At 35.7% G+C, this 24,649-nt stretch overlaps 1 protein-coding gene across 7 annotated transcripts in view; it reads left to right on the top strand.

The window, feature by feature from the left end:
- Pgant7 (N-acetylgalactosaminyltransferase 7) overlaps nucleotides 1–24,382 on the top strand; it is a 51,457-nt gene extending 27,075 nt beyond the window's left edge. For 3 of the 7 annotated variants that reach the window (XM_071668128.1, XM_071668129.1, XM_071668126.1), the window contains exons 6-13: nucleotides 641–817; nucleotides 1,191–1,308; nucleotides 4,713–4,915; nucleotides 5,798–5,942; nucleotides 10,688–10,798; nucleotides 17,105–17,230; nucleotides 18,780–18,916; nucleotides 24,119–24,382. In XM_071668128.1, coding sequence (XP_071524229.1) covers nucleotides 641–817; nucleotides 1,191–1,308; nucleotides 4,713–4,915; nucleotides 5,798–5,942; nucleotides 10,688–10,798; nucleotides 17,105–17,230; nucleotides 18,780–18,916; nucleotides 24,119–24,215 — 1,114 coding nt within the window. In that variant the 3' untranslated portion in view covers nucleotides 24,216–24,382. Of the gene's footprint in view, nucleotides 1–640; nucleotides 818–1,190; nucleotides 1,309–4,712; nucleotides 4,916–5,797; nucleotides 5,943–10,687; nucleotides 10,799–15,142; nucleotides 15,242–17,104; nucleotides 17,231–18,779; nucleotides 22,062–24,118 lie in introns of those variants that run through there. The other 4 variants (XM_071668130.1, XM_071668127.1, XM_071668132.1 and 1 more) reach the window with 3 other exon arrangements.
- Nucleotides 24,383–24,649: the final 267 nt, after the last annotated feature.

Genomic DNA, 24,649 nt, shown 5'->3' with positions numbered 1-24,649 from the left:
TATCTTTACTAGCAATTATGCAATGAAACAATATTCAGAGGTTGATAACTGAGTTTGGGAAAGTGTGTGAATGGAGATAGTTGAGAGTAAATGTGAATAAGAGCAAGGTTATTAGGTTCATTAGGGTTCAGGGACAAGTTGATTGGGATGTAAGTTTAAATAAGAGGTGTGAGTTGGTTTGATCGAGTAAGTAATGTAAGGGTAAGAGAGATGTGTGGAAATGAAAAGAGTATGGTCGAGAGAGCAGAATAGGGTGTGTTGAAATGGTTTGGACATATGGAGAGAATGAGTGAGGAAAGATTGACAAAGAGGATATATGTGTCAGAGGTACAGGGAACAAGGAGAAGTGTGGGAGACCAAATTGGAGGTGGAAGGATGGAGTGAAAAATATTTTGAACCATTGAGGCCTGAATGTACAGGAGGGTGAGGGGTGTGGAAGGAATAGAGTGCATTGGGATGATGTGGTATACCAGGTCAACGTGCTGTCAATGAAGTGAACCAGGGTATGTGAAGCATCTGGGCTAAACCATGGAAAGGTCTGTGGGACCTGGATGTGGATAGGGAGCTGTGGTTTTGGTGCATTTCATTTTATTTTTAGATAGAGTATAGAATATTTAAATAAGTGTATTCTCTTTTACAGTCACGTCATGACTGTACCAGTAATTGATGGTATAGATCATAACACATTTGAGTACAGACCAGTGTATAGTGCTGGCAGTAACTTCCGAGGCATCTTTGAATGGGGAATGTTATACAAGGAGACAGACCTGCCAATAGAAATTGAACGCTCACGCACACACAAAAGTGAGCCATATAAGTATGTATGTTGTTTTTCTAACCTTTAGTAGTTATAAGTGTTAAAGAAAGTATTCATCATGAAACATTATACCTGAGATCACCCTATGTATTTTGACCATCTGATTTTATGTTCATCTTCCTCTCTTGAATAGATATATGACCTCTTTTGACAATTGATGTTGATGTATTGTATTCATTTAAGTAGTGCATGGATGAAATAAGAATAATATACAATTTTAACAACAAACATGTATGTGTACACATTATATGCACAGGTACAGAAAGAATATTTTTTTTGTACATGCATGCATACTAATGGAGAGATTTATATAAACTTAGATATGGATATGACTTGATATAATTTAAAGTGTTACACATTATTTTGATTTCAGATCTCCAACGCATGCTGGGGGTTTATTTGCCATCAACCGAGATTACTTCTTGAGTCTTGGTGCCTATGATCCAGGACTTTTGGTGTGGGGAGGAGAAAACTTTGAACTGTCTTTCAAAGTTGGTATTATTATGATTCTTGTACTTGTTTTTGATTTTATAAATGTATTACATGGAGAGGTTTTTACACGCAGAGTGACCCATCTCAAAATTTTCTCTCCATTTATATAAATACTTGACATGCAAAGTCTGTAAGTTTGATGATATTGTATATATGTCTGAGGGGTGAGTGGAAGAGTTGATTGTCTTCATTATAGAATTGCATCTTGGGCATGAGGAGCCTTGTAAACTAATGAATTGGTGTTCATCATTCTGGAGGGATGGGTGGTGTCCAGAGCACAGATGAAGAAGTGTAAATGTGCATGCTGGGGAGTTTCCTTTCAGATTGAGAGAAGTTTAGGAGGCCTTATGGTGTGTACAGTTTATATATTTGCCAGTTTAGTGTTTGTTAGGGAGAGGGAATCTGTAATTACAGGCTCCTGAGGTATGAAACAAGAGGTAAGTATTTTGTGTCTACATAGGGATTGATGGTTATAGGATAGTTTGAGTGGCAGGGGGTCTAGTGCTGTTGCAAAGACTTAAAGTGCAACACATCTTGAAAAGAGAGTATATTGAAAGTACTTTTGTTTTGTTATACAGGTTTTGAATTATTGTGTTTGCTCTGAGTGCTATGTTTTGTGTGGACTGCATTTTTGCTATGTTTGCTTTTAGCAAGGTGGATGACCAGGCAGGTAAGGCATAGTTTAGGATGGGATGGATGAATTTCTTTATCAAGGATACTTCGGAATTCCTTTCCTTGTCCAAAACTGGTTCCATTAAGTATTCTGAGAATATTTAGTTTGTATTTGGCTCTAGTAATGATGTTTGTGTTGTGGAGAGTAAGTGTTGGGTGTGTCATTTGTGATACCCTGTAATGGTTGGAGTTATGTTAGAATAGAAGTAGTTGTCCATTCAGGGTCATTTTAGGCTAAAGAGGATGACTGTATTTCATTGGGATGCAGAAATTTAATTTTAGTATTTTGATTTCTAAAAGGTGAAACAAGAAGGAGCCAAGCAAGGTGTACTCATCCACTCAGAAGGTTTCGACTAGGGTATCTGGATGTAACCACGATGTAACCACGATGAAATGAAGGGAGGGATAGGTCGGATGTTTGAGGGGAGAAAACCTGGAAGGGAGAGATAGGTCGGATGTTTGAGGGGAGAAAGCTGGATGTTCTAGAGTTGGTTGAAATAGAGCTAAAGGGGAAGAATATTGTGGAAATGTCTCAGGGGTAGTCTTAGGTTAGTGTGAGGATGAGAACTAAGGAAGGGTTACCTCTGCTGCTGAAGCAGAAGTTGTAGGAATGTGAGAGTGTAAAGAAGTGAACCTCAGACTGATGTTGGTGAAATGAAAGAGGATTATGAGATACTTGGTAATGAGACGACAAGGGAAGAAAGGCATGGCAGCCAATGGAACTATTATAGCTAAAGTGAGTCATGGTGTGGGTAAAGTGGTGAAGGTCCTAAATGCATTGATGAGTGGGTGGAAAGAAGGATTGCTATCTCTTTGGGAAAAGAGGGATGTCTGAAGATATCATATTCCCAACAGTATTTTATGGACTTCAGGGGATTTAGATGAGTGTAATCTGAGGGTGAATGTGGTGGAAATGAGATGTTTGAGAACAGTATATGACAGGGTAAGAGAACGATGCAGTGATCAGAGGAGTTTGGTTGAGAGGGCTGAAGAAGGTGTGTTGAAGTGTTTTGGCCATATGTAGAGAATGAGTGAGAAGAGGTTGACAAAGAGGGTATACATATCAGAAATGGATGGTCGAGGAGAAAAAGGAAACTCAATCATAGACTGAAGGCTGGAGAGAAAAAATATTTTGAGAGCTTGGGGCATAAACATGAAGGAGGGTGATAAGCTTGCATGAAAATAGTGCATTGGAATGATGAGGTTTATAGAGGGCAATTTCTTATGCGCATTCTTCAAAGAAAACATCTGATCCACAAAACCTACCACTCCAGGAACTACATTATTCCTCCACAAACTGTTGCTCTATGCACATTACCACCCACTCAGTAGCATACATCTTACCAGCTACACTTATCAACTTATACCTCTGCCATTCAAACAGTCATCTTTTACCCTCTGACTTTATACTGTCACTATACATTCATGGATTCTCTCAATCTTCACGTACATCACCATGATCCATACATACACTGAAAATCCTAAATTACCAATCAGCAAAACAGTCATCATCATTTTTAAGATTCTACTGCAGTACCATCCACTCCTGCCTCATTGCACATTTTATCTTATGTGCTGAACCATTTGCCATGACTGTGTCACTTCATGTACCTTCCCAAAATAAACAAATGACATCTGCCACCCTATCATCAAACACATTCAACAATCCTTCAAAATACTCACCTTGTCTCATCTTTACCTCATCACTGCCTGTTATGACTTCCCCATTTCGTCTCCTATACTGATGTTCCCATTTTTCTCATGTTTTTCTCACACTATTAGCCTGCTTCCAAAACATTTTTTTAGCGTTATTATTAAAAGTTTTTATTATTTGCGTCATTATCTCTCTTTCGTCAGTATCTTTGTTCTCAGTGTCTTAGGGTGAGTCAGGATCACATAACCTTTCAACTCAGAAGATCCTCAGCCCATACCTTTGTGTCAAAGAGAAACATGAGTTTTCCTTTTTAGGTCAGTACTATTTGATATATCACTGCACACAAAATTATTTTACCAAAAAAAGAGACTAGCATCTCCATACAGCTTTCTTAACAAAATACTTCCATTCCATACTATTGGGAGTATCACATTAACCATGAAACTTGAAACACATCGAAACTTTATGGGCAGTTAACTAAATCACATCTTATTGTTTTTCTGATTATAATGAGGCTCGCAGCCCTTGGTAGTTTAATGAGTGATGTCCACCCTGTTTTAATCCACTTTTTAATTTCTTTGAACACTTATGTTCATGGTTTGCTTGCATTGTAAAAAGAGGGGGTTTGAAAGGGTAATTTTTAGATAAGGGCCTAAAACTAAGAAGTATTCAGACAAGAACAAGTCAGATGCTTTTATTGCACCCACCTCATGATGTTCTTCTCTATGGATGGATAAGTATTTTCTAGAAATTTTAGATGAGAATGAAGAAGCTTTTGATCTTTTGACATGTTACTTTACGCTACCTGTCAACAGGCTTCTTTAGTATAGCAGACCTTTGTTTACATTAAAAAGCAGTTGTCAGCTCTGATTATGGTAGTTATGATATGTATCAAATTGTTAGTGTTTGGCATTGTTTGGTGTAAGAGTAAATATAAAACAAGAAAAACTTTTCCAAGTTACTTAGCTTCAACATGATCCTGCATTTTGGGCATTGAGGTACTTGCATCCACAGGATGTTTTGTTTAAACAAGGAAGTCTATTTAGTAAAAAGATATTTTTGTCTTTCAATTAACAGATATGGCAGTGTGGTGGCAGCATTGAATGGGTACCTTGTTCTCGTGTGGGTCATGTTTACCGTGGATTCATGCCTTATAACTTCGGCAAGCTAGCAGAAAAGAAGAAAGGCCCCCTTATTACTATCAACTATAAAAGAGTCATTGAAACATGGTTTGATGACAAGTATAAGGAATATTTCTACACTCGTGAACCTTTGGCAAGGTCAGACAGGCTATGTATAGCAGTATAAAACATTGCTCCCTAGGGCTTTCATTAATGCAGTTATTTTTAAAGAGTTGTCTTTCCTTTAGCTGTTTTCCAGTCTGCTGAGCCATAATCCTCTGTTAGTGAAATTTAAACAGCAACCCCTGTGGATTATCATTAGATTTCTACACATTTTTAAAGTGCAAATGGTGAGATGCTGATCTGAAACTTCTTCATCTGTGTCATTGAATTTTCCATTAGAATTCATGAAGATAATAATTTCTTCCTGTTTTGACAACTTCATAAATTTATGAAAGGTGAGGATGAATGTTAAATTTATCAGTATTTTGTGGGTGTGTATGCATAATCCTTTATGCATTTGAGTGCATCCATGTGTTTACCTGTTTGTGCAATACGGGGAGGGGGTTTTTCAAATTTCTTTTGTTTAACCCTCAACTCTCTTATTACAAAAGCATTTCTTGACATCTTATTTAACTTTATACTTACTTTGTTTCCTGCTATGTTCTCAATTTCAACAAAGCATTTCAGATGTAAAAGAACTGCTTAATATTTCATTAGATTTGTTTAGGAACTTGTATGTTGTTAACATATCCCTCTTCCATCTTTCTCTCCTTATAGCTTAGTTCCCTTACTTATGATCATTTTTTGTTGCCTTCCTGTGGACCATCTCCAGCAGAGTAATGTGTTATTGTAGTGATTGTAATGTTTCTCACATGCTTAAGTTTGTGCATCATGAACCATTGGTTGGGGCATGGTATTTGGATGTGCCATAGAAAGGATATTATAATAGGAAGACTATACTTTGAAAGATAATAAAGCAGTATGTACAGCATTGAATTTGTTTAATCTAGTTTTATCCAATTTACTTCCTTTTTTTAGGTATCTCGACATGGGTGACATTAGTGAGCAAATTGAACTGAAAAACCGTTTAGGATGTAAGAACTTCCAATGGTTTATGGACACCGTTGCGTATGACATGCTCCGCAAGTATCCAGAGCTTCCACCCAACCTCTACTGGGGAGAGGTTAGTACACAGGAGTTTTGTTTAGCTCTTTCTGAGCTTCTCTTCCTTCTTCATAGACAGATTAATGATTAATATGATTGATTGATTTCAACAAGTTTAAGGGTTAGAGTAAACTCATTAGATTATTCTTGTTTTGCTATGAAAACTTTCATTTTCTTAATGCATCATGATGAACACCATCTTGCTTTGTATGAGATCATAATTATGTGGAAAAATATCAAAAACAGTGCTGAAGTTTTTGAACTTCATCGATTTTTTATTTTCCTGTGATAATTACAGTTTAAGGATGATCATGTTGATTTCTGACATTTTTTCCAGCAATTACATAAGAGTAAGGCCTGAAAATCAGAAAAATTTAAGCAAGTGTACATAGGAAGCATGCATTTTCTGAAATACCTGTTTAAGAATGTAAAAGAGGCATTAACTGTCAGATAGCTGAAACTTGTCTTATGTTTCCACTACCATAGATAAGAGTATGGAAAATTTTTGAAAATCCATCACTGGCATCAAATTATTCCAAGTATCCATCAGGACTTGTCCAAATATAAAAAGAAAAAAAAATTCAAAAACTCATCAAAAGTTAGCCCCAAAAACACCACTTTGTCTTTTGTACACTGGTCATTAGAGGCACAGCTATGAAGGACACTGCTCTTCGGGAATTTACGGTTGTCAGAGTCCCTTGTTGTTTTCTCGGTTACTACTTTCTTTGATATTGGGCTTCATCAGAAAAACTGTCTTCCCCTTGAAAGTGCCAGCAAAAAACATGACACGTATGTCAGCAAGTTCGTGTGGAAGCAGTACAGAGGTGGTGAAGTATGTGGTATTAAGTATTCACCGATAAGTTAACATGAAATTCATGGGAGAAGGTGAGCCATGGGCTAGACAGTATTCTGATTTTGATATAGGTAAGACAACATTAGAGGATATCTTAAAGGCTACAGACAGCTATGTGAGTTTTATGCAGCCACAGTAGATAAGAAAGCTGTGAGTGAACATAAAGTACAGAGCAGTTAACAAGGTTTGTCTGGGAGTCTCATAGAGAAATAGAAGGCCAGAGATTTTTTAACAAGCCTTCAAAATACTCACTCAATCTCCTCACATCATTGCTGCCTGTTACCACTTCCCCATTTGCCCACTTCACCAGTTTTCCCATTTGTTCTCTTGTTTTTCTCACAGTGTTGACCTCCTTCCAAAAAAATGTCCTTTTCTCACTGAAGTTTACTGATTGTCACTAACTCCTCTCTCATTTACCCTCTTTTTTTAACCCCTGCACCTTCCTCTTGACCTCTTGCTGCTGTTTTCTTTTGTACATCTCTCAGTCATTTGCTCTCCTTCATTCTAAGTACCATCCATACATCTCTCTTTTTTCTTTAACTAGCAGCTTTACTTCATCATTTCACCACTCAGTACTTTTTCTCACCTGTTCACCTCCCCCCTTCTGCTTGCCACATACTTCTTATGCACATGCCAGGACTGCTTACCTAAATACCTGCCATTCTTCACCCTCTACCCTAGCTTTTTCTCACCTTTGGCCATTTTACACTCAATCTTTTCTGGTATGTCTTCATGCAAGTGTCTTTCCAAGTTTATTTACTTTCTCCAATTTCTTCTCACCAGTATTGTTTCCTTTTTTCCAAAAACCTCTGTGAGTCTTCACTCTGGCCTCCACTGGGTAATGATATCCCACCAGCTGTCCCTTTCAGCACATTTACATCCAAAAGTCTATCTTTTGTCTTTCAATTAGTATGTTATCTGATAATGCCTTCTTACCATCTTTCATACTCACATACTTGTATTTGTATATGCCCCTGTTTTTAAATCAAGTATTCCCAATCACCAGCCCTTTTCCAGCACAGCTTCACAAGCTGTTCATCATTTCCAGTCACCTTACTGAATGGAACTTTTGAGGCCTGATGTATACAAACTCTTGTTTGTCTCTGTTAATTGCAACTGTTAAATGATTAAATTAGTTTCTCAGGAGAGCAAGAGAAACCATAGAGACTAAATTAGTTTCTCAGGAAAGCAAGAGAAACCATAGAGACTAAATTAGTTTCTCAGGAAAGCAAGAGAAACCATAGAGACAGAGAAGAATGAAAATATACAGAAAAAGTAAATAATAATTGATAATATAGTTTTGAATTTGAATGTGTGGCAAGATTCTGAGTGTTTCTGCAGTGTGAATATGGTTGGGCAAAAGAGTGAAAGGATTCCAAGAGAGGATATTGTATGTAGAGTATTGGTTATAGTAAATTTCTCTCTTTGCTTTGCTAAGTGATTTTACTCTGACATAGTTTTTGTGATGCATAGCAATTGAACTTTTATATAATGTTCAAAAGCTTTGCAGTTATGTAGTGTCACAGTTTAGTCTCTTGAAAATGTGTATGTTATATGAGTAGCCTTGCTGATTAAATGAATGATAAACATTTAGGAAAAAGAATTGTGTACAGATATTTATTTTATGGAAATGTAGGATTTATTACCTGGCAGCACATATAGGGAACTCCAGTAATTTTCCATAGCTTTTTTGTTTGATATGATTTTCTATGCTTTAAAGTTAAACTCTAAACTGAATTACCAAGGCCTCTTGTTTTCTTCCATTATTTTTATATCTACTTGGTTGAGGTTTGTTCCTGGTACTGTGGAGGTAGGGTAGAGTGTTTGGTATATAGTTGAACTAATGGAGATTGTTCTCAAGAGTCTAATGCAGAGATGACTTGGATAATTTTTCTCCAGAGGAGTACAGAATAAAGAAATAAACCTTTAAAGTAGATTTAAGATATGAAACTCAAAATTTTACCCTTAAGAGAAAGGACCTCAGCCACAATACAGTGAGTTGCCTGCATTATAACTGTCTCTGCATGTACAGGCATCAGTGAACAATTTTATGTTTACATTATTAAGTTTAGCAATCTCACTAATGCATTTTATTAATCTAATAACAGTATTAATCATATCATCTGTTGTTGTAAACTAAGTTTGTATGTTACATTTTTAAATATGATTTCCATTCACTTTTGTAATGCTATTTGTAGTGTTGCCACAGTAATATTCCTACTCTTATTCTCTCCATAATTATGATATCCTACACCCCTGCACATTTTATCATACCACATTATACTCTTACTGTTTTCTTTTATATCTGCTCTTTTGAGAGCTTCTCTAAAGTTTCTTTTGATAATATTCTCTAATTGTCTTGCATAGATAAGCACTTGAAACTATGTCTCTTTACTGAAGAATAAGACATTGAATTGAGAATACCAGACATCTTAAATGCATACAACAGTGTTATCCCTCCTACTGTTTATGTACCAGATTGTCTTTGAATTGCCATGGAACTTTGCTCTCATATGACTATGATTGACATCACTTCATATGTGAGATAGATAATTCTTTTTATCTGAATTCATACAGGCCTCTCTCTCCCTTCTCTGCATGACCTAAGCGTTTACCTCCCTTGCCACCCCATCCATAAACAGGTTAAATAGCATTGGTGACATCACACACCTTTTGATGCAGACCCTTCACCTTTAACCACTCATTCACACTGCTTCTTGTAGCATCCTCCCACACCATTTATTCATAGCACATTCTTGTAAGCATCTCTATCAATCCTTTTGTATGCTTTCTTTTGATCCATAAATATAAATATGAATCTCTGTTTCTCTTTATGTATGATTTCAAACTGTTTTGCTGTAAGTTTTACAAATTCTGTGATACATAGTGATTATTTACTCATATAATATGAGTATGTGTGACAATTAATTGAGATCAGCAGGATGAGATATTGTTTTCATGGCTTCATAAATCCTTTTTGTGTAATGCATTTACCCTACAATTTGTATGAGTTTAGAGGGGATATGATTCTACTAGCATTGAAGTCTTTTAGACCATATTTGCAGAAGACAACTTGGAAATTATCTGTCAGCCAGTTTTGAAAGCTTGCATGACTATATGCAGTTCATCCTTTAGTAGTGATTCTTAAATATATGGTTAAACCATTTGTTATGCTGATCAAGAATGATTGTTTCCCATCTTCTCATATGCAGGTGATTTGTTGACCATGGGCCACTACCTTCTTTTTTGCTGTTCCAGTGTATCTGAATGTAAAACATATGCTGAACAAAAAGGCCAGTTCTTATTTAATTGTTATGACTTGTGCTTTAAAAGCATGTGAATAGGACTGACAGATCAGTAGCCATACTCTTACTGTGTAATAGTTGGTGTCTGCCTCTAGTATTTGAATATCTGACCATATGATTAAGCTTGTATCTTTGAAGCTTTCATAATACTGGATATTAGACTTTTTTTTTATTGTTACAAAACATGCAAATAGGACTTCTCCAGCCAGGTCTCTTTTGTTGTGGCTAGCTACCTTAGATCTAGAGTAGCTTGAAAACCCCATTGGAAAGCAGTATATGGCTGAATTCAACTTATTTTTGGCTTTGATTCAGAGAACCACACTCATTTGTTATTTAAGGATTGCATAAAGTTTGTTAAAGGACTTGAGTAACAAGTGTCTATCAAGGCAAGCTGAAAGGCATGAACTTTATAAGCATATGTCACAATACAGTACGTAGTTTCTTGACATGTGACTGATTTTTGTACTTGATGAAACCAGGGATGAAAAGAATGTGCTTTATTGATTGCATTGAACAATTGTGTAATGAATTTATTTAATATTTAGTACTAGTGAGACATGGACTAAATGACCTCATAGACTTATAACCCACTATATTGACAAATAGCTGCGCAGTCTTAATGGCGACTTCTGTTGGGACACTGTGGGTCGTGATGCTCCAGCTGTGGTGGAGACCTACCCCTGTATGGGGGATGCCTTTGGAGGTGACACTAGTCAGGTAATAATTCAGGTTGTACACCCTGTATGTAGACTATAGGCATGATTCTTGATTATCCATGTAACTTTGCTATCTTAGATATGAGCCGGGGATACAGTTTATGCTATATTTATTGAACACTGTTGTTTGATGTTTGTTGATTATTTTGATTATTGATTTAAAAGACCCAAAATTATGAAGAAATAATTTACAGTGGCTACTGATGAAAAGGTGTATTTCATATGTTTTCCGATGCATGAGGAAGTATCCTCTGGGTCAAGAAGTATTATCTAAATGGGGGCCTTAAAATTTCTGAATTGAATATAATTAGATCAAAACAGAGCATTTTCCAGACACTATGCTTGTCTCATGGAAAGTGTATTATATTTACATGTAATGGAAAGGCTTTTACTACCTCTTCTCTGTACACCATATACTTAAATTATTCACTGTGAATGACTATCTGTGATGTGACATGGCTGTTACTTACTGACCCTTGTTTACTTGTTTGGTCTTGGAGTGAGTGATTTGATTTTATATTTTATGTTACAGTAAATGTTCATGTCTTTATTTTTCTATTTTGTACATTAGACAAGTTTGTAATGTACTTAGCTGGAAAACTTCGTTACCACACCGTAATTAAAATATTCAGCTTGCATGTCATTGTCTCAGGAACAAATCTAATGCACAGAAGACATGAACATTTGATATAACATAACAAAATATTAATTTTGATTACTTGCTCAGACGCCTGATGACTAAGTGAAGGTCAGTAACTAGTATCAGGGTAGTTCAAATTGCTGTGTCTCATAAAAATATCCAGTATCCAAGAATTATTTTTTGACTGGGTATTAATGATGATCTTATAATATTCTTGTACCTAAGTGATCAGTTTTCAAGTATTTTTTATTATGCCTCTTCACAATATGCATTGATGATCAAGAGTATATGCAGTTCTGCTTTTCATTGCTCAGAATTAGAATGGATTAACAGCATGTTAAGGGTTCTAGTCCAATTGCCAAGGGAAATTTATATGGGCATGCTTGGAAGCTGGACACATGCATGTGGGAACTTTTGGTGCAGTAACAGTTTAGTAAAAAGGTCATTAGTTTTACATTTTGGTAGTTTGGAATGAAATATGGCAGGGTTATTCTGTTCTCTGAGAAACTTTGGAATGTGTTACTTGAGTCAAAGCTGCAGAAACAGTGTTGCTGATATCAGTCTTTTGAAATAAGATGACTTTTGCTGTGACCATTCTTTTCAGATACAGCACTAGACAAACTTTATTGGGAAAGTAAACAGCTAAAATAAAGTAGTCTTATCTTCTGCAGTTCGTGGGTTCCAGAAGCTAAACAGTGAAATGTTTGCAAGCTTCAGCCAGTTACAGAATTCTAAGAACTAAAGCATCATGTCAGGAATCAGGGCATTACCTTTAACAAGCAGATTCTTTTGTTGTCTTACCTGAGACTCACCTTAAGCCATCTGGCCTTTGTTGCACCCCATAACAAATATGTTAAAGCCATAGGATCGATCTCATGCTTCTGTGTTGTGCTTTAACCCTGAATGACAGTCATTGTCATATAATAATTTCTCTGGGAACTGTAGTCATCATCATTTAATGATTTAGTTTTTCCTGTCTGTTTAAAAGTCCAGCCAACTTTTCATAACATATGTAACTTAGAGAAAGCACAGAAGAAAATTCATATCAGTATCCTTACAGATGCCATTACAGGTGCATGTCTGTTGACCTCTCTGTTATGCATATTGTGATCCTGTGGAAAATATGTGTTGATTATTGGATGACCGTTGTGATGAGGAGGAATGTATGTATTTGTAGATTATTGGATGACCTTAGTGATGAGGAGGAATTCATGTATTTCGTCATGTATTGAGGACATTGAAAAATAATTACAGGTGTTACATAAAGAAATAAGTGTCCTGGAGAGTAAGAAGGAGGAAGGCTAGCATGCAACTCCATCTTCCTCATGCTTGACCTTTCTCTAGTCGTGTGGAAGAAATTACACAACAGTTGTGCTTAATTTTCGTGGATGTAATCTTGGGATGTGTGAGGTCTATGGTAACAGATGATAGTAAAGAGTCAGAATAATTCTAAGGATATTTTGACTGTAAAGTATCATTTATTGCATAGTTTAGTATTTCAACAGATGCTCATGTTACTCATGAACAGCACCATGCCTGTGTAAGAAATAAGAATAGAGTGTGATGTAAACAAAAAGGGACCTCTATGTCCTTTCCTTATGTCTCAAGGGGAGGAAGAACCACACGTGCTAACCACACTCCCTCCTTCCACTCACTTTTACTGTGTGTATTATATATCTAACTTTATTCATGTTATTCACCACAAACCTTGTGCATTGTATAAGAAATAAAAATGGTGTGTGATACCAAGTTCAAGAGGTAAAAACAAGTCGTCCATGTTCTTTCTTTTCTGCAAATATCGGATGTGTCGACTTTCTGTTAAGTATAGTGTGTTTTCTTAATCTGTTGTGACCCAGTTTCTTAGTTCATAAAGGATTCGTTGTGTGTGTATTTGTGAGCACATGATTTTTTATCCAGTTCTTCCATGCGAAACTTTTATACTTCTCCTCTGTAAGTATGTTTTGCAAACATGAGAAATTGTTTTTTTATGGTACAAAGGCATCTTGTTTTCATTCTTGGCAGATAAGATTGTTATCATTATTGCTTGTGCTAAGAGATCCAGGAAACACCTCATGGTTGCTTAAAAATTGAAAATGACAGAGCAGCTCAAGTGTACGGAGAGTTCCTTGTTCCTCATGTAGCCCCATTTATGACTAGGAGGTGATTCAGATGATTCCAGGTGACCTTAAGATTATTTCTTTTTAGTTCCGAGGAGTTTTTGCTACTGTCTGAACACCCCTATCCTTGAAGGAATGTGTTAGGTTTCCATTATACTGGGTAAATATTTTGTTTATTATTATTACTTACAAAAATGAGAATTTGGCTCCTAATGGAGTACTTTTCATCTCAGTCTTTTGGAATGGAGATTTTCTGTATTATGATATTACTAAGTATATCCATGGTATTCAACACCAGTGCTGTGCATGTGTATGAAATAAGAGTAGGGTGTGAAACAAAGTTCAAGATAAAAAGAGTCAGATCCTTTAATATCTTTCTCACATGTTTCAGCCACTTGCTGTTCTCACTCTTATTTGCTGCATGATTAATGTAATGTTTTTAAATATGTTTGTTTTTACCACCATTGCTGTACCTGTATGTAAAAGAAGTGTGCTGCAGGAAAAAAACTCGATGTAAAGAAGCATTATTTCTACATCTTCCTCTCATATCAGGATTTGCTAAACATCATCCACACCATCCTTCAGGCTTTACATAGTGATGGACTAGGCCAACACAGAGATGAAAACATAACTTTTTGTGTATTTTCTGTTACTTTTGAAGGCTAATCTGTCATTTTAAAAAGGATTTTTTTTCTTTTTGGTAAAATTTCTGTACCATACTCTAACTTCAAGTTTGGTTTACAAAATGTTTATTTCTTGTTGTGATACATTATAAAAGGGTTTTGATGGATCACATTGTGTTTAGTGGCCACCTTCCTTTTGTGTGATTTGCTTACTGCATAGTTCTGTGATCTTTGTATCAAATAAAGAAATAGAATTTCCATTTGACTCTTGAAGTTGCCATCCTACTCATTTTGTCTGTGATAGTGTATTTATCATCTGCCTTTCTCAGGATGAGACTTAGTTTAGTGTGGTATTGAGTATTTGCTTCGTTGTTTCTATCGGGAGGTTTTCACTCGACATTTTGTTGGTTGGATTTTATACATTGTTAACTTGGGTAGGTATAACCATTATATTAAGGAAGACTGTTTTCCAAATTGTACATAAGCAGATTGGCCAGTGGCAAATGTTACTGCTACTACTTTCTGAGTACAAACATTCTTTTTATAAGCAACTTTTGTGACTTCATTTTTAGGAAACACTCGTATTAAAAAGAGCTTTGTAAATTGGCCGCCATTCTTTGTATTGAAAATTTGACCTCCATTTTAAACTTTTTGTTCCCGATTATTCACTATTAGGTCATTAAGGTGGGTACATCTTGTGATTACATTTATAATTGTGCATAAAATTGTGTATATCTAATTCTCTTTTAGAGGTAAATGTATTTATTTGTTGCTGAGTTCATTGTTGGAGTTTTTTTGCTGTTTTTGTTCTGCCATTGTCTCTAACCGTGCTTATGGAACATCATTTTACTTTCTTTTGGTGATTCTTCAACTTTTTCTTCACATTTACTGTGAGTTCCCTATATCAGCCAGGAGACACTTTGAATTAGTAGTGAAAGCTTATAGCTCTTGCACATAACCCACAGTTGCGTAATGCTGCCACTTCCCAGTGCCTTGATACTATGGGTCATGCTGCCCCAAGCCTTATGGGTGTGGCTCACTGTCATGGGTTTGGTAACAATCAGGTAAGCTTCATTTACTTTCCTGTATAAATTACAACAATTAGAAGATAAAGTGCTGAGCTTCTCATAAATGTATGTATTATTATTTTTACCTTAATGTTACCACAGGTAGATCTCCAGTCCCAATATCCATTGTCCACAGGCATCCAAAATTCATATGCCCATACATTTAGGGTTCTCACCAAAATGACATGCGAGTTTCTAAAGGTTGTCACTTCATTTTCTGTGTGTTGCCCTAGCTCACGTCACTGCTTTGTTTTTGTTCCCCCAGTTTGATATCAAGGCAGTGGTGCTCCATGCTTTTCTTTTATTTCTTTGGGTTTTCTCCATACTCTGCAGTTTAAATGGCATCCCTGAAGTATCCAAGTGATAATGCTGATTGAAGTGTTTTGAAGAGGAAGGATGTTACACTAAACAGGTTGCAGAAAGTTAAAGTTATACAGATGTCATATAAGGGTGAGTGGTTGCAAAATTTTCGGGATTGATATGGTGTTCATAACATGGCCATGTTTAATATCAAGGTGTGATTTTTTGGTAGATACAGTAAGTGTTTTATGAATAGTTCATATAGTATATATTTTAAGCATTTAAAAACTACTTTAGGTATACAGAAACACTACAGTTAAGTAGTGTTTGAACCTCTCTCTGAGTCCAGCAGAAAGCCCAATATCTGTAGTATTAAAAACTGTAATTCAGACATTGCTTGGTCCTGAGGAATTGTGACTGGAGATCTTGTATGTGCAAATTGTATCTGGATAAGTATTCTTTTTGTTACATTATAAATTATGAAGATTATTTAATTTTCCTGTAAATGTATATTGTTTTAGCCATGAAGCTCAGCTGTATGCAAAAAAGTTAATTGGTAAGATAGGACTGTATATAAAGAGACACAGTTAACTTTGAATTATAATATGACCTGATAGATAAAGCACATGCTGTCAATGGACTGAACCAGGGCATGTGAAACATCAGGGGTAAACCATGGAGAGGTCTGTGGGGCCTGGATGTGGATAGAGAGATGTGGATTCAGTGCATTACACATGACAACTAGAGGCTCAGTGTGAACAAATGTGGCCTTTTTTGTCCATTTTCCTGGTGCTACCTCGCTGAAGCAGGGGTACAATGCTGTATCCTGTGTGGCTGATTGGCACCAGGAACGGATGAAGGCAAGCAAGGATGAATATGTACATGTGTATACATGTATATGTCTGTGTATGCATTGTATGCATATGTATATGTGTATATATTGATATGTATGTGTATGTAAATGTGCGTGTATGGATATTTATGTACATATATGTGTATATGAGTGGATGGGCCATTCTTCATCTGTTTCCTGGCGCTACCTCACTGATGCGGGAAATGGTGATCAAGTACGATGAATAAATAAATAGATTAAAAATATATAAGAACAATAAATAACTAGGTATAAACAGTAATAGAATTTTATTCATAGAAAGATGTGAATAACTATAATAAAGTCATGGCAAAAAAGTTTAGGAAAAATACTACTGTAATCTTTAAGACTGGAGTTACAAGAGGAGGGAAGTGTAGTGATGTTTTGATGTTTAGAAATGAGAGTTACTTAATTACAATACCCTTAAATTTCATTTCTCATTCAGAAGTGCTTCTTTTTCGTTTTGTAAATTATCAGAATTGTTTTGCAAACTCTTTGGATATCTTCCATGTATATATGTGGGCTTGAGTTTAAAGTCAGCTTATATTGTTCAGCCATTATTCATCCTCTTATAACTCTGCACTGGTTATGTGCATCTGTGATTTGTGACAGGATAAATGATGTAGTTACTGTATTTTTCATTTTTATTTTAAACGAGAAATTAGTTAACCATTACTTTGTTTGCACAGTTGATACGGTTAAATGGAGAGGGTCAGTTGGGTGTAGGTGAACGCTGCATTGATGCTGATGGCCAAGGAATAAAGCTGATTTTCTGTCATTTGGGCTCAGTGGATGGGCCCTGGCAATATGATGAGGTGAGTTTCAATTATGTGTCTTTGAGTTCTTTTCATAGAAGTCAAAATTGTCATGGTTGTTGATTTTGGTATTTTAGCCTGTCATCATTAAACAAATCAGTCTTCAACTTATGCACCACCATATTTAAATAACTATAGTATCATGCATCTTAAATACATTACATTAAGATTTTTGTATCAGAGTTGGGAAAAAGTCTTGGAAAGTTTTTGAAATTTTAATGTTACCTAAAAATGTAGAATTATGTAGTGTAGGGGATACACCATTTCTAAAACAGTTCCCAACCATACTCCAACATAGGTCAGATGAAAATGTGCCCCGGTCAAAATTGACACATTTTAAAGATGAATAATAAATAAGTTTATCAGAAAGAAAGAAAAATACAAGAGGGATATGTTTATTGGGTTTTATTAGCCCTGTCTTTTAAAAGTGGAAAGCTTATGGAGAGAAGGAAACACCGTTAAAGGAAGAGAGTTCCCCAGCTTTGCTATATGAGTTAACAGTCCTCATGTGGCTAGAGTTCATACAGAAATAATGGGAAGAGCTGGTGCAAATGCAGACATTCCTAAGTGACAGTAGCCAAAATAATAAGTATAGAACAGAGAAAGGGAAACAGTGTGGCAGACTGAAAGGGATGGTTAAGGAGAGTTAATAAGATAGAAGGCTTTTACTTTCACCATGGCTGAGAGAGTTTGATAAAAAACCACCCTAGGTAATGAGCAGTACTCCATACTGGAGTGAGAGACCTTCTAAAGATGATAAAGGTGTAGAACTACTTTGAAGAGAGAGAGAGAGAGAGAGAGAGAGAGAGAGAGAGTACAGTACCCCAGGTTTGTGAAGATGATATTTTGTTCATTTTGATAATGGAAGATATAATTAATACCAAACATATAAATTAGGGTAGAATTGGAATTTTTTGAAATTTGATTGCAAGAAACTAGTGAGAGTTACTTGAGAATTATAGGTAGAAATTGCATTTTTTGTGATGATGAATATTTCTTTTATACATGTTCATCATATTCCACAATAGTGAGGTAGCTCCAGGAACAGATGAAGAATTGGCCTCATTTGTTTTCATTAATTCTTCAGCTGTCATGTATAATGCACTGAAACCAGAGCCCATTATCCACAATCAGGCTTCACATATCTTTCCGTTGTTTACCCACAACTGCTTCACATGCCGATTCAGCCCATTGAACCCTGTAAACCATATCGCTCCATTTTCCTCTATCCCTTGCATCTTCTAGTATGTTCAGGCTCTGAGCCTTCAAAGCTTCTTTTGCTTCATCCACCTCCTCCTTGGTTTACCCCTCTTCCGACATGTATACCTTCTTAGTCATCCTTTCCTCTCTTGTTCTCTCCATATGTTCAGATTATTTCATCATGCCCTCTTCAGCTCTTTAATACATACTAATACATACGTTTAATAAAGGTAAGTGAGGGGACAGAAAACTTTCGTTTGCATTTCATGCATAGTTGACAGATCAGGTGTACAATTACATGTAGAAATATAACATTTTTGGATACTAAATAATGATTATTTGCTTTCAGCAAAATCATGTGATGCTTCACAAGCGCATGGGGAAATGTGCAGCCCTTCATCCACAAAACAACCAGTTAACTCTTCTTCCTTGTGACCCTGTTAATAACTACCAGAAGTGGACATTCAAACAGATCACACCAAAGTGGTGAGGGAGTAGTAGAACATTGCAATACACAATTGTATTTGTTGGGCAGTTATATGGACACTTTAATAAGAATTACCAAATGACTCTGATTAGTCAGTCTGTCAAAAATGTGCTGGAATTACATTCATGTTTAAAAAAAGTCTCCCTAACTGTGTGAAAAATATGGTTCAGAATTTCTAAAGTTTGTTATTGATGTGTAACAGCATTTTGCAGTTATCTCAAAGGTTTAGTAAAAATGCCTAAGTTACAGTAACTCCTTTACACTGATGTTATTTTTCAAATTATCATTTGGGGTAATTCTTCATACAAAATAAGCTTTGCAATAAGTGAAAGCTTAACAGTATAACATATAAATTACAGCCATGTTTGGAAAAAGATCCCCTTTTTTTCCTAATTCAAAAAATAATCACCAAGTGTGAGGGTAAGTTGTACACATATTGCCTAGACACGTGCCACAATATATAAAATATTTTAATATGAGAGAATTGGTTGATATTTTTGCAATGTAGGTAAAATAATGCCGCATGGTTTCTTGCTTATATCACATAAAACAGTTGCTCTGTAATAGCACAAAGGTAAATGCATTTTACATCTTTTATATGAAAACAAAGATACATCTGTTAAAGAAGTTCATTTAAATTTTAAAAATTTTTGGTACCATAGAATTACATTGGTGGTACCTTAAAACTCTATAAATTCTTTCAGCTTGGTAGAGTACACTACTATAGATTTTTCGAGTATGACGACTAGGAACATCATATACTCAGTAAAAGCTTCCTGTTATTACATAGTCTTGATTCATTAAAGTTATCAGGGCTCATGATTTTTGTTTATAGGTATCATATGAGTTTCTTGGTATTTACATGGGAATATTCAGAGTACAGTGAATAATTGTTCACCACTAAATGAAACTTTTATAATTTATTTCTCAAGTCTGGCTGTGAAATAGGATTGTAAAAAAAAAATAAAAATTGTGATTTAAGGTGAAATATATATATATTCAAAGTTATTGCCATTTGAAAAACATAAACTTATGACCTACCAAAGCTTCTGTTTAATCTTCACTCATGTTTTCCTCATTGACCTCCAACTAGGTCATAAGAAAGAATTTCCCAATCACCTTTTGCATACCTTTCTTTTGACTGAATTTCTTTTTTGAAGATGATAAATGCTTACGAAAATAGTGGCCTTCTGATGAATATTTTCTAGAGTGTCAATAAGTTAAGTCTGCTTGTTTTGATTATATCATGCAATAAAAGTAGGATATCCCATAAAGAATCCTTTTAGATAGTTCATACAAAACAAGTGTTACTATTGCACTAATAACATTAAATGAATTAGTGTTTGGGAAGATCCATAATGAAGTATTAATACCTAGAGAGGAAGTTTGTGTTGTGTGGCCAAAAACTGATGGCTTGGATGTATAATGTGCAGAAGTCCTGGTGACTGCTGTACTATATAGGCCACTCAGACATTCGTCGGCCAAGTCACTGTATTTAGATAGAAATATGCATTACTTAGCAATTGTTCCATTGTAATTGTGATATTAAAAGTAACTTATTGTAAAGAGTGTCATGCTTAGTAGTCTTGTCAAAATGATGCATTTTCACAGTATTATGAAGTGGGATGCTAGAATCTCTATAAGTTTAAGTTGCCTATTTCGTTTACTGTCCCTCCATTTTTCCTGGTAGAAAAATGGCAATCTGAAAAAACGCTAGTTTGGTATATTGGAAAAAAATATTCTGAAGATAATCAAGATAATGCTCTTTATTGGCACCAGAAGAAACAGTAATATTTTTTGCTTGTGTTAAAGAAGATATAATGACTAGTCTCAGACAAAGGCCACCCAGACATTTAAAAATGGTTTGCACTCAAAAAGCTCACCTCGTTAAGTTTTTGGTCAATTTTCATATATTGAATTTGGCACAGTCTGACCTCATTAAATGGTTCATGTGATATTACTATAACTTTGGCTTCAATTTCTGTGATAATCACTGTTCTGCTTTGCATATTTGCTCCATATTTCTGACTTTAAAATTATTAATCATAGAATTTTATTTACAGTTCACTAAAAATGAGAACCATGTACTTTACAATATTTTGAAGTGTCTATAGAACTAACGAAGTTCACAAAAACTGAAGCAGTTGTTTTCCCCAGGTTTAGCAATTAATTCATTAAAAGAGAGCTTTGTTGGCAATGTTTATGCCAGGAAAGGATGTAGTTTAATATTAGGCTTATCTGAAATTTTGAAAACTCGTGTATCTTTATCATTTGAAGTTACTATTTCACTGACTAATAAATGTGAAATGTGTAACATTGTAATTTTTTTATTACTAAAATTCATGGGTAAACGTTTTTGCAAAATGATAAATTTAGTAACATAGCTCAAATTTTTTTGGAATGTGAATGAATGAGTTAAGAGGGGCAAGTATGAAGTCTGTTGGGGATGAGAGAGCTTGGGAAGTGAGTCAGTTGTTGTTCGCTGATGATACAGCGCTGGTGGCTGATTCATGTGAGAAACTGCTGAAGCTGGTGACTGAGTTTGGTAAAGTGTGTGAAAGAAGAAAGTTAAGAGTAAATGTGAATAAGAGCAAGGTTATTAGGTACAGTAGGGTTGAGGGTCAAGTCAATTGGGAGGTGAGTTTGAATGGAGAAAAACTGGAGGAAGTGAAGTGTTTTAGATATCTGGGAGTGGATCTGGCAGCGGATGGAACCATGGAAGCGGAAGTGGATCATAGGGTGGGGGAGGGGGCGAAAATTCTGGGAGCCTTGAAGAATGTGTGGAAGTCGAGAACATTATCTCGGAAAGCAAAAATGGGTATGTTTGAAGGAATAGTGGTTCCAACAATGTTGTATGGTTGCGAGGCGTGGGCTATGGATAGAGTGGTGCGCAGGAGGATGGATGTGCTGGAAATGAGATGTTTGAGGACAATGTGTGGTGTGAGGTGGTTTGATCGAGTAAGTAACGTAAGGGTAAGAGAGATGTGTGGAAATAAAAAGAGCGTGGTTGAGAGAGCAGAAGAGGGTGTTTTGAAATGGTTTGGGCACATGGAGAGAATGAGTGAGGAAAGATTGACCAAGAGGATATATGTGTCGGAGGTGGAGGGAACGAGGAGAAGAGGGAGACCAAATTGGAGGTGGAAAGATGGAGTGAAAAAGATTTTGTGTGATCGGGGCCTGAACATGCAGGAGGGTGAAAGGAGGGCAAGGAATAGAGTGAATTGGAGCGATGTGGTATACCGGGGTTGACGTGCTGTCAGTGGATTGAATCAGGGCATGTGAAGCGTCTGGGGTAAACCATGGAAAGCTGTGTAGGTATGTATATTTGCGTGTGTGGACGTATTTATATACATGTGTATGGGGGTGGGTTGGGCCATTTCTTTCGTCTGTTTCCTTGTGCTACCTCGCAAACGCGGGAGACAGCGACAAAGCAAAAAAAAAAAAAAAAAAAATGTAGTATACTTTTCAATTTAAAGGCTCATTTGTGATCCTCACTGCACTCTAGAGTTGGGAGATTCTCATAATGAGTTGAGCAGGTCATATGTTAGTCAGTTTTTCACTTGAGAGGATGATGTCCTTTTCTGGAGAAAATGTTTGTATTGAGTAAAAGGCCAATTCAATTTAATGTTCTCCACTTTTCTGGAAATTTTATGTATGCAAGTACAGGTTGTGATTTTGGTGCATTGCACAAAACAGTTAGAGAATGAATGTGAGCGAATGTAGCCCTTCTTCGCCTGTTCCTGGCTCTACCTCGCTAATGCTGGAAACAGCAATCAAGCATGGACAAAAAGTACATTTATCTAGATTGTCAGAGGTATGCTAATAACATTACTAGTTGTTTTTAACTTTTTATTGCATGAGCTTGGGATTGGCAATGATATCTCTTCGTTAAGAGTTTATTTTTCTAGAGAGCTTGGTTATTTAAACTGCACTGAATGAACTGTGAAATATACTCTTCCAGGACCATATTTCCATGCAGAGGGAGGTTATTCTTTGTGTGTAAAGCTTATCAACTTTGTTAGGGACGATTTCCTTTTTAAGGAAGCTACTCAACACCTCATTTAATAAAATTGTTGTAATGACAGCAGATCAGATATCTACGATACAATTTATGTGATTCTTTGACTTTTGATATCTTGCTCAGGAGATGTTCGATTATTCATTTAGTCCATATAAAACAATATTTACTGTCAAAATTAATTACTCAAAATATGATTTTGTGATGACTACACGCAGGTTTTTTTGGGGAAAAAATTGGCACATTTAGATATGTTTTTATATTAAATACCATGTGGATATGGAAAATGTATGATGAATGATGTATTTTATTTGCATTTAGTAGCAGGACTACTAGAGCATAGTACAAGATGAATACTGTACTGAACTAAGAGTCGTATAATCACAATAGATGATTTCTGGAGGTCCATAGTGGAGCTTTAGCATATATTTGTTAAAAGTTGACAGTATGGTGTGGTCCATGCCCAGTACTACATTTAATGACAATCAAGTAATATTAAATTTAAACTGTACTTCAGGTAAATAAGTGAACTAGATGCATTATTAAATTCTTTGCTTTTTTTTTTAGGATGAAACAAGTTTAATCTCAGTAAGAAAGTACTGTTCAGTAGGATGCATATTTCATGATGGAAAAGCTCTGTCATCATGTATTGTTGACATTCCATGTCAGTCAGTTTTGGATTTTATTTATTTTATGTCTTCTAATGTTCCTGGGGTACATAAGTTTCATACTGGTGTGATTTCTCACATATTTCTGTGATAAATTCTGCAAAAAGCACAGTGATGAGTTTCATTGTAATCATATTAAAGCATTTCTGTACAAGCATAACAGATTACAATCTGATATGCCTAAATTTTTCTTAGGTACCAATTTTTTATTGTTAGGGTTATTATTCACTAGCAACTCAGTTTTCATTTTAATCCCGTTTGCATAATAGAGAAATTGATGCATTTTATAATGTTCCTCTGATCATGTTTTTTGTATTGACAAATTGTAGGCAATGGGGCCAGCAAATTTGTATCTAAACTTTCTTAGCTTTTCCTATCATGTATTAACTGTTATGCATTTATAAAATAAAACTTGTTAATAGTAATTTGCATTTAGCAGCCATCATATGTTGTTAGTTTTTCAAAATTGTCATTTGAGAAGTACTTTTAATGTAATGTTTATCATATAATCTTAGGATGGTGTTCTTGGACTCCACATTACCTGATAAAGGTAACACCATCAACAAGAACCCACCCTATCCTGTGTGGAGTCCACCCTCAACGCTGTGGTAGTACTACAAATGGAGCTGAATTATAAACTAATTTGAGGATTTCAAGTTCCATGTCACCAAAAGAATAGCAGCATTTACATGCACCCATCACTGTGTTTCAAAGAAAGCTGGGCATGATTATGGCAGATCTCTGTTCTGCATTAATAGGCAAATAAAAGAGGTAACATCAGGTAAACTACTTTGACATGATGCTTTTGAAGAGTTTCTACCAGATTCAATTATTATTCTTTCTTCCACTAATGCAACTGTTTCACTTCAATAAAACTTTGCTGACTGTATGCCACTTCTTCACAATTTCCCTCATTAGCAAGGTAGTGCAAGGAACAGACAAAGAAAGGCTGCATTTGCTAACATTCACTCTCAAGTTATGTGTAATGCACTAAGACCACAGTTCCTTATCCACAACCAACCTTCCCATAGTTTCCCCTGGCCAGT

The sequence above is a fragment of the Panulirus ornatus genome, chromosome 12 (assembly GCF_036320965.1).
Source record: "Panulirus ornatus isolate Po-2019 chromosome 12, ASM3632096v1, whole genome shotgun sequence".
NCBI classification, from domain to species: Eukaryota; Metazoa; Arthropoda; class Malacostraca; order Decapoda; family Palinuridae; genus Panulirus; species Panulirus ornatus.
Note: the sequence above shows the minus strand (reverse complement) of the source record. Positions and strands in the feature narration are given on the sequence as shown.